This window comes from Nicotiana sylvestris, chromosome 6 (genome assembly GCF_000393655.2).
Source record: "Nicotiana sylvestris chromosome 6, ASM39365v2, whole genome shotgun sequence".
Taxonomy (NCBI): domain Eukaryota; kingdom Viridiplantae; phylum Streptophyta; class Magnoliopsida; order Solanales; family Solanaceae; genus Nicotiana; species Nicotiana sylvestris.
The window spans coordinates 18,169,079-18,180,732 of record NC_091062.1 but is presented as its reverse complement, the minus strand read 5'-3'; the positions used below and the strand labels follow the sequence as shown (position 1 = coordinate 18,180,732).

Below are 11,654 nucleotides of genomic sequence, written 5' to 3'. Positions count from 1 at the left end.
TTTCCATTTGGAGTTTGTTATTTAGCTTTCATTTTCCTCATTTTTGGTCTTCTCTGTTCTCTATTTCTTCTCATTTTTTATGTGTCTGTTCGGATTAATTTCCTGTCACGTCAATTTGCTTTGGTTTGGTAATTGGTGTTGACTCGTTAATTTTAGTCAATTATTGAAGCTAGGCAGTTTGTCGATTTGTTAGAACATTTTCGATTTTACAATCGATAAATTAAGTTTGCCCGTTTGCTAAAATTAAGGATTAGTTCATCACAATGTTTGAATCGCTTAGTCGGTCATCACATTGTTTTGAATTGCTTGGTCAGTTGAAATGCTTTGAAAATATATGAACATTATTTTGGTTGTCACCTGAACCTACTGTGTCATTCCTTGTAAGGGTGTTCTGAATCATTAAAATCCTGGGCCTTTATTTTGTTACTATTTGATTCAACCTGGTTCAAGCTTAAGCTGTTGTTGAGTTTGATGAATTGAATCCTACTGTTTAGGGTCTGAAATGAATCTGACATTGGTTTGAATTCAGTGTTGGTATGATAATGTTAATTAGATAGTAGTGAGTTATAAGGTTGCATTCAGAATTTAGGAGAATTGGTTATAGCTGCAGTCATATGGTCTTCAGGGGTATTTTGGGGGTTTAAAAGTTTGGCAAATGGTCTTGCTAAGTGGGCTGTCAGTAAAGCACTTAATTAACATTAAGCTAATGCATTTGTTTAGTGGTAATGGGGAACAAAACATAATGGTGTGGGGAGGCTTAAAAAGACTTGATTAAAATATAACATTGCCCATACACCTTTAAAACTAAACAATGAAATTAGACACTTAGTAGTGGCTGTCAGGGAATATGATGGGAGACACACATTTCTTAATTCTGCCTAGTGTGAAAACAGGCTGGAAAAAGGGTCTATCTTAGGGTATAAAAGAGGGCAGACCTGAGATAACAGGGGGATTTTTTTGGGGGGGAAAAAGATCTGAATAAAATAGAGAGTTCCTTTGAAAGGCAGTCTGGTTTTAGTGTTGTCAAAGTTTTAGAAAGTTTTTCTGGTTTAGTTTCGAGCGTAGTGTGGTACAGTCAGGTCTGTTTGGGTATTTACTGTTGTTGTTGTTCTACAATTCATTCCGAGTTTAAATTTGAGTGTGCTGAGTTCATTTCTGGGTTGAGACTGGTTTGTTGTTGCTATTTGAGTTCTGGCTGCTGATACCCGTTGAAAACTATTGTTGTTTCCTATTGCTACTGTTGTGAAATTACTGACCTCTTTCTTCTCCTTTGTTTCACTGCAAGCCCAGGTACACTTTCGCGTTCATCATAATGTACATTCAAAGTTGAGAAGTGGAACGAAAATGAAGCATGTTTGATTATAGAATTGATTACTTTTGATTTTTATTTCTGTATGATTCGTTGTAATGAAGTAAGACTGGACTGTTTGGACTATTAATTTGTATCAGAATGTTAATATTCAGTAGCTTAGCATGATTGCATGGGATGGTTAGTTTAACTGTCGATATTAGCAACAACATAAATATAAAAGTTGACTTTAGATCTTAACTTGTAGTTACCAAATCAATATTCAAACAGCTGTGAGCAGCTAAGAAATGCCAGCATTAGTGTGAATCAATTCCGATTTGTTAGTTTCATAGTAGGATTGAATTTAACTTGGACTGCTGGGTTCGTACGACCGTATATGTGCACTATTGATGACATAGATTTGATCTCTTAGGACCTTAATGATCAGAATACGTTTTTGGGTTAGTGATGTTCGTTTAGTCTTACTAGGGGTATTAAAACACATTGCTCTACTTTGAACTCACAAGTAATAGACAGTCTTTGCCTGCTGAAAAACTGTCTCACTTCTAGCCGCGGTTAAACTTGTTTGAGGAGTTTTAGGTGGAATTAACTAGTCATTAAGGTTACTTAAGCAACTATTCATGTAAAAATATTTTAAATGAATTGAATGGTCTGACTGATCTATTGGCTGAGAATCATTGTTCGATATGAATTAAGAAGATGTTTGGGTCTAAGGCATTGGCAGGCCTCGAAATTAAAACCAACGCCGTATTGTTGGGCTCGCCATAAGCCCAAACTGTCCAGCCCTTTATAAATGAAATCCGGGCTGTTATGAACGATTTGCTGAAAATGTTCTGCCTTCACTTACTAAGTTATTGGGCTTAATTGGTTTGAAACTGATTCATAAGGATTTTGGGCCTTTCATATATGCTAGTTAATTAGTTAGGCTTCAGAGACAAATTCAAAAGAAAATAATAGCTTGCTTTAGGATGTCCTTAAAATAAACGAGGCGTGCCGCGCCAAATAAAATCACAAATTGCGTGGCCCTCTTTAACTACTTCTTTAAAAATGTTAGACCTCGAGACGCGCCCTTTAGCAAATTTCGTGGCTTCCCTCAAAGTTAATAAAACGCTAGATTGTTTCAGATGCGCTTTTAATAATTTACTTTCTTAAACTCGGGTGCACATTTATGTGACCCAAATCCAAATCTTAACGGAGTCGAAATGTATTGATAACCACCAGTGCATTGATGTGACGCGGTTCGAGATGTATTTTCACGACGTTGGAATTCTCGTTAAAAATAATAATAATAAAAGCGGTAAAAAGTTAAAATTTGCACATAGGTTCAACATGTATAAAAAATCAGATAAATAAACCGAATATGACAGTTGAGCAACCGTGCTAGAACCACGGAACTCGGGAATGCCTAACACCTTCTCCCAGGTTAACAGAATTCCTTATCCGGATTTCTGGTTCGCGGACTGCAATACAGAGTCAATCTTTTCCTCGATTCGGAATTCAACCGGTGACTTGGGACACCATAAATCTCCCAACTGGCGACTCTGAATTAAATAATAAATCCCGTTTCGATTGTCCTTTAATTGGAAAAACTCCCTTTGCAACCCCGCGGGCGCGGGTAAAAAGGAGGTGCGACACATTTTATCTACAAATAAACTACATGTCAGAATAAATATATATATCAGTATGGATTTTCACAATATCTACGAAATTTCTACATTTATTCTACAATAAAACTACATATCATTTGAAAAATTAGTATGAAATACATAATTTCAATGTTTCTACAAATTATCTACAAACTGTTCATAACAATATTTATCTTTATTTTCATGCAGGTTCGTCTGGAACACTAAAGTTACTTGATACGCCAACATCTCCCGTTATAGAGGAATATGAAAGTATAATAATAACAGAGAGTACACCAAGTTTTATTGAAGTAGGACAAGTATACCAAGACATTCTGTCATGCACAAGTTCTAATTCAAGGTTAAAAGATCGAGTGCTAGAAGGTATGAACATATGAATGGTCAAAGATCATTATTTTTTTAATTTTGTAGTTTATTTGTAAATTTTTACTTCTTCAATTTTTTCTTGTGATAATGTTTATCAATATTGTAGATGAATAGTAGTTATGTTGTATATAAATTGTATAATGTGATCGTTTAAGCTAAAACAGTCTTTTTTTTAAAAATCTACATTTTAAACTAGTGTTTAAATTGTATTTATTTTGTAGCTACTGGCTGTTATGTGTTGGTGAAAACTGTACATGACACTTCAAGGCAACTAGCATAAATGATTCTGCAATGTTCAAGGTCAGAAATTTCAACAGCCAGCACACACGCTCTTTAATGGACAATACATTCATACAACATAAACCTACTGTCATGGTAGTTGGTAGCATGGTTATTCCAAAATATTCTGATCCTAAGACAATTTACACATCAAAAGACATGTTGTCTGAACACGGCGCGAATCTAACCTACATGCAAGTTTGGAGAGCAAAGGAAAATGCTTTGCAATTTTTGAGAGGTCATCCTGCTGACTCCTATAGCAAATTGCCTAGTTATTTGTATATTCTGGAGAAGACTTATCCGGGGTCTGTAGTTAAATTGAAGAATACAGACGATGACTGCTTCTTGTATGTATTTGTTGCGATTTGTACACCAATCAGTGGTTGGGAATATTGTAGGCCAATTGTAGTAGTTGATAGGACCTTCTTAAAGTCAGCATACCGGAGAATAATGCTAGCAACTAGTACAATGGATGCAACAGATATTGAAGTTTTATTGTAGAAATATTGTAGCTTGTTTGTTCTTTGTAGTACTTGTAGATTTGTTATAGATATATTGTAGAAAAGTTGTAGTTTGTATGTATATGTCTTCTTCTGTATTCTTTCTGCAGCCAATTAGTTGCTTTTCGCCACATAATTTAGGTACCATATAACCATTGGCATATGCTGTTGTTGATTCAGAAAATGACGCATCATGGAAGTGGTGTTTTGAGCAATTCAAACATGCATATGGTGAAAGACCAAATATGTGTGTTGTTTCGGATAGGAATGAGAGTATCTTGAAGACAACATCTATTGTTTATCCCGACATGCCACATTATTCTTGCATGTGGCATATTTGGACAAATATAAGGGCAAAGTTCAAGAAAGGACATCTAAAGTTAAGCGAATTGTACTTTGCCACGACACGGTCATACACGCTTGATGTATTTAATGAAAGGATGTCAAATATTGAAGAGATTGACCCGCGTGTTAAAGCATACTTATACGATATTGGCTATCATAGATAGTCTCGAGTACATGCTACGGTGAACAGAACTTGGATTATGACATCAAATATTGCAGAGTCGTTGAATGTTGTAAGAAAATATGCAAGAGAGCTGCCGATAGTAGAACCATTAGAATATATGAGGATTCTTCTTGAACGTTGGATGAAGGAAAGGTTATTGAAAGCAAAGGGTACATTCACATACCTTGGGTTTAAATTCAACAAAGAGTTGGATGACAACAGAACATTGTCGCACAAGCTTAGAGTAAGATCTGATCATTTATTGCATCAAATTAATTTATACATGACAATATAGATAATTTGTAGATATTTTGTATTTAACCGTATATGAATTATTTTTTTGTTTGTAATGTAATTGTAGGTGAGGGCTTCAATAGACTACATCCATACAGTACTAGATGGTGTGAGGCGATATATTATTTGCCTTGAAAACAAGAGATGTAGTTGTGGGCAATTTCAGCTTGATGAACTTCCTTGTCCACATGCTTTGGCTGCTTTAAGACACATGGATGAGTCTTTTGAACAATATTGTTCTCCTTATTAAATAAGGAAGAACCTCTTGTGTACTTATGAAATATCAGTAAATCCCCTGCCTGATGAAAGCAAATGGAAGGTGCCACAACATATATCTGAAGAAGTTCCACCTACAGGAGGGAAAATACAGCCATGAAGACCTCAAAAAGAAAGATACAAAACATATGATGAAATAAATTCAAAAAAGTATAAGGTTTCATGTGGCAACTGCGGAGGAGAAGGGCATAACAAAAGATCATGCAAGAATGCATCCAAAAAGAAATAAAATTTTATGTAGTTAACAGAGTATTTCATAAAAATTATTGGTGAGTTCAGGATAACAGAATTTGATGTGTAATTGTTGATGGTTTTTAAGATCATAATGTAGTTAGTTAGGATTTTTCTGTATTGAGATAATACTTTCATAGAATGATTTGTTTATGAATGGTTTCTATATATATGATCTACCACTTTTTTACTATCTCTAGCATCCTTTACATAGTTGTTAATGTTTTTTTGCAATTTATCTACAATACAACTACAAACAAATTACATTAACTGAAATTTACAGAATAACTACATTATAAATCAGTAGGAAATGAGTTATATACTAAAATATTGTAGATCAAGTACTGTTTACATTCAAAAAATGAATATAAAAGCAACAAAACACATTGTTAAATATTTTCTACAAATTATCTAAAAATTCAACTACAAAAAAACTACAATAGCTGGTGCTGACATAATAACTATATTATAATTCAGCTAGAAAGAAGTTATATGCTAAAAATAATATAGATCATGTACTGTTTACATTCAAAAAATTGAATGTAAAAGCAATAAAATGTTTAGTTGCTGATTTTTACACTTTATCTACAGAAAAACAACAAAATAACTATATATTTTTGCGTTGACAGAATAACTGTATAAAAATTCAGTTGGAAAGAATTTATATGCCAACAGAATGTTTCTATTTGAACTACTATACTGGATAAGAAAAAAAAAACAAAGGCTACTATAATTGTAGCGCAAGTCTGCTACAATTAAAACACAACGATATTGTTCAAAAACTTGTCTACCATCTTTCTTCTAAACTAGCATCAACTAAACAATTGTACTGCATGTTCCATACAAAACATTACAACTACTTTTTCTCCCTCTGGACCCGTGTTTTCTCATTCAAAGCTGGTGCACCTTTTCTCCTTGCCAATTTGCCTGTCACCTCACTTTCACTAATTGCCTCATGCTCCTGCTTCTTTCTAGCATAGTCCCAAAGTAGCGCTCCATAGTGTCTACGATGTTGGTCAATATTAGAAAGGTCTTTTGCTGAAATTGATAACTCTCCAAGACTAACATACTCTGCAAAGGTAGCAACAAGTACACCACAATCGCTGCAAAGATAAAAAAATGTCAATATTTACCAAACTATTAGAAAAAAGGGTTAAATGTATAGAAAGAAAGAAGATTTTTGTTACAGTGATCCTTCTTTTTGCTGTGGTATCTCTACGACGATCCACTGAATGTTAAGAGGGTCGGTAAGAGCTTTCTCAATGTATGCCTTCGTATTCTTGAAGTTGATGTCTTTACGCTTCCCATAAAAACCGGTGCATGACAAATACAAAGGGATAATAACAGAAAACTTGTCGACACAAGATTTAACAATAAGGTGATTGCGTGAAGAGACCATGGAATTATCAATGTCAAAAACAACCAACACCTAGTGGAATTTTTCTACAATGTTGACGGGCATGATGATATAATCAACTTCATCCTATGCAACATTTGCGAGTAGTCTATACCCCAATATATATTCTGCTACAACGTCCTGGGGTTTGACAACATAAAACTTCTTTTCTTGAGGAGAATTTTGGAACTTTTCATAAATTTGTTCAATCCTAGTCTTGAACAAACATTATGTTGTAGTAAACCTGGTCTTGTTGTGGGGGTCATACTTGCCTATTTTCCTTAAGTAATACATTAAAACATCAATGTGCTGCAACAAAAACAGATTGCATTTATATTACAAGTTATCTTCAAATAATCTACACAAACTACAAAATAACTACAATTACATTACAAATAGAAAACAAAGCATCTATTATCAGAATACAAATTATCTACAAAATTATCTAAAAATCAAATACATTGAATCTTACCGAGTCATTGAGGACTTGTCCGGGGTGTGCCAGGGAAAAGAACCACTCATTCTTGTCAACCTTTTCCACTCCAAAATCTAACCATAGCTTAATTTGGTTGTCCTTTATAAAATACAGAGCCTTCCTCCTATATAAACAAATAGAAATTAAAATAAAATTATTGAATGAAGTGGATATGTAAAAGATGAATACTAGAATAAAAGTGTCAAATTGTGCAAACTAACCTCTTTGAACCTGTGTCAGTACCGTGGTATAACCACTTGTTGAATTGATCCAATAACTCGGGATCTACATCTTGACCAATAACACTAGTAAATGGGTGCTTGAGGTGAAAAATTTGAGGTCCAACCGAGGTGCTACCACCAGAATTGTATAAAGGGAGAAATAGTGATCGGGCATGCTTTCCCGGCTTCCTTGTTCTACCTTGATGCACGATTGTTGTTTCATCTTGTATAGGCTCGCCGAACTTAACCAACTGGGTGAAGTTATCAGGCAGCTCGAAATCATCAAGTGTAACCTCCTTCTTCTCACCTCCGGATTCTTCTGAATCACCTACATTCACATACTTTGCCTCTTCACCTACATTGTCTTCACCAAGTGCACCTGCAACATGTTCTATTTTTTTCATTAAAAATGTTAAATCATACTGGATAGTAGTGACTTCACAGTTTAAGAAGATATGCAGGTGTATTATAAGATCTACATAAATCTGTAGAGTTGTGCCAATATGCTGTATTTATTTGTATATATTTTGTATATATAATGTAGATAAATTGTAGATAACTTGTAGATATTTTGTAGATATTCTGTAGATAATTGTAGATAAAAAAAAGTTATTTTGTAGATACCTGTTTTGCTGGTGCTGGCCTATATTGGTTCTCCACTAGTGAATTGAAATTGCTGATTGTTCTTGTCTTTTGGTTGGTCAGTATTTTTGGTTGAACTCCTAGCAAACTGAAAGTTTTATATTAGTTAGGATATATATTTCAGAGGTGACATAAATAGTTTTGTTAAAATGAATAAAATTCAAATGTTACCTTTGCATCGACTTGATCATTTTGACTGTTTATCACATGCAAAATAGTCTTGACTGACTCATTTATTAGCACTTGAAGGCTACCTAGTTCTTCAAAGGCATCTTTCCTAAAATCTTCAAGCTTTTCATCGACCTACATATTTAAGAAAATACATAGTTAACTTCAGAATATGTCTTAACATACATTAAAGAACAGATGCACTATTATGTATACATCACAATGTTGTTTAGGAATACAGGTTACCTTCTCAAAACCTCTTTTTAACTTTCTTATTTTATGAAGAATAGACTCCTTGTCCTCTTTCCAATTTATTCTTTGGGTTCCAATGGAGGAGCATCAACTTTGGGATCCTCAGAAATATGTTCAACTTCTTCAATTATGTACTCAAATTTATCAGGCAAAGACATCACTGAAAGCTCTTTAGGTGATTCATTTATGTTGGTGAACTGAATGAGAAAAAAAATAAATTAGCTTGATTAAGGCAGAATATGTAGACAAATTTTAGATATTTTGTAGGTAAATTGTATAATCATAAATAAAAATCATTTACCTTTATCCATTCAGGCTTGATCATTCTATCTTCAATTGCAGCTAACCAAATCTGACCTTTACTAGCTGACTAGTTAAGTATGCGAGAGATTGAATTAGAAATCCTCGTAGCTATATCAATGTTGATGGAGGAGCAATAATCATACAACCATACTTGCATGGCTAGTGGGAATCCTCGAATAAGATAAAAATGAACGAAAGGATTTAGCTTGTGCCTAACTGATTCAATCAACTGTTTGTAAGACTGAATACCCCATGGGAATGTCTCGTACTGACCGGATTCCACCAAATAAAACCTAAAATGATATACCAACCCAATATGGTCTTTCTCTGAAGGACAAATGAAGAATTCTATGAGATATAGAATACATAACTTTACTGCATCCTCATTATTTACCCAGTTTTTGTTGGTTACAATCTGTTTTAGGTATGTCTTCTTCACTTTTACCTAGTTTGGAAAGTAACTGCTCATTATCTTACTGACATAATTCGTAGTGTAACCAAAGTCTGTCACCTCGATATGACATCTAAGACCAGTTATTAATGCAAACTCTCTCAATCCAAAATTTAACTCTCACCTTTTAACTCAGCTGAAAAATAGAAAGCATCGGATGAATTCAATTCATACTTCATAAGAAGATGAATAGCTTGATTTTGCATGCATAGATTGGGAAATGGCAGTAAATAACCAAAGCATGTCTTCTCGAATAGCTTCAAACCATTTGGAGATAAAAGCTCTTCAATTTGGCTAGGAATGCTAGGGTCACATAATGTATGGAATCTAAGCACCCCATAATCAACATTATGGGATGCAAAAAAATGTCCATTCTGCACAAAATATAAATAATCTCACATTTATACAGTGCTTAAAAAACATAGATACATTTGCAATTTATCTACAAAATAACTACAAAAAATATACAAAATATCAACAATTTTAAACAGATCAATAAAGCTACAATTAATCTTCAAAAGGAAGACAAATAATTTCATATTAATTCAGTGCTTAAGAAACATAGATACATTTGCAATTTATATAAAATAACTACAAAAAATCTACAATTTTAAACAGATCAATATAGCTACAATTAATCTTCAAATGAAGACAAATAATCTACAAAGCAGAAAAACATAGATTATGTAGATTTTTAACAACTAAAACAAACGAAATAACTAGTGAAGAAATTACTAAATTCTTACCTTTACCAATGACTGTTTTCGAACATTTTTAGGAGATTTAACAGTAGGGGCTTTTTTTGAATTTTTCTTCTTTTTGGGTGTTTTTGAACTGGGAGGCACCTTCGCTTTCTTTCCAGGTTTACTGATAGACACATCTTCTACAAAATTATCATCGAACACTATCTCTTTTTCTTTCCTTTTCGCTTGTTTGATTGGCCTCGAAGATTCTCCAACATCGAAATCATGCTTTTGTTTAGTTCTAGCTTCAGCCTTGATTTGACACAGAGAAATACTATGCTTCTTATCTACAATTGCATGTGCAGATTTCCCATACTTTTTGGGTGAATGTGGTGATAATACACCAAAATCGAAAGAAGGTATATCAGCTTCTCTAGCTTTTTTAGGGTTGCGCTTTGAAGGTTTTTTCTTCTCATTGAGAAAATTTGAAGCTGAAGGTAAATGCGTGTATGAACTTTGAAGAATTGTCTTCAATTTTGATTGCTTGTAGAAGAAAAAACTTGAAATTGGACGTTAATGGTGAGGGTTACATATGTTTCTCTGGTTTTAGCAGCGGAAATAATGGGAAAGAAACGTGGGTGTGGGATGATACGTGGGTGAGGGTGTGGGTTTGGGAGAGAGAAACGTGGGGGGGGGGGAATTTGGAGGAATATACGGTACCATTAATTTAGGAAGGATATACGGTACCATTAATGTACGGTTAAAACACATAATAATAATATATAATTGGTAATTAGGTATACTAAATGTAATTATATCAAATCTTAAACATTGAGAGTAATATATGTACTCTGATAGACATGACTTTTAAGAAAGATTAAAGATTAATTGCACTTGAGCATTAGCTTTATCCTCCTGTAATTGGTTTATCCCCTCCATGTATGTTCATCAAGATGTTTCATGATCAAAAGTTAGAATTAAAAACATGTGATATTGCTTCCCTACTACATAAAAGGTAGTATTTCAAATAGCATAGAGTGTACTTCTTAAGTCTCAATTTGTTTGGTAGTTGCATTTGCTTTATAAAGAACATGAAAGGATTGAGTTTTTTTTTTAATAAGAAATCCCTCAATAGAATGTTCTGGTCATGAATAAGGACTTAATTTCCTTGTCTAGCCTTTCAAATAATTAATAGTCTAATCTGTAATAGTAATTATTTTCTAAACTTTTTCAAGGAGGTACGAAGAGAAAACATTTGATGAAAGGATGTTTCATGATCAAAAGTTAGAACTATAGTCTAATCTGTAATGATAATTGAGAAAACGTTTACCCTATATCTGAAAGTACAAAGTTTCATGTTTGGTTGGTGTTTTATCTCATGTATTAGCATTACATTTTTCTTTTTTCCTTTTCACATCAGGTTTTAGCACAATATATTCAATTCTCTCCTCACTTATTTCCAGCGACTTTGATCTACCCTTATCCAATGCAAGAGCTTTTAGCTTTCTTGCCAATAGTTTTTCCTTCACTCTTATTAAAAACAACATTACTATCATTAATGTTTATTAGGAATGTTACCAAAAAGATACTATTAAGAGTAATATGTATTGATGCATGTCATTTATTCTAAGGCCACAAAAGAAAATATATAAGG

At 33.5% G+C, this 11,654-nt stretch overlaps 1 protein-coding gene across 1 annotated transcript; it reads left to right on the top strand.

Annotated features, from left to right (window-relative positions):
• Window positions 1-4,645: 4,645 nt before the first annotated feature.
• On the top strand, window positions 4,646-5,152 carry LOC104232706 (uncharacterized). Its single transcript, XM_009785967.1, has 2 exons — window positions 4,646-4,852; window positions 4,970-5,152. The coding sequence occupies exons 1-2, from the start codon at window positions 4,646-4,648 to the stop codon at window positions 5,150-5,152; spliced, it is 390 nt and encodes a 129-aa protein (XP_009784269.1).
• Window positions 5,153-11,654: the final 6,502 nt, after the last annotated feature.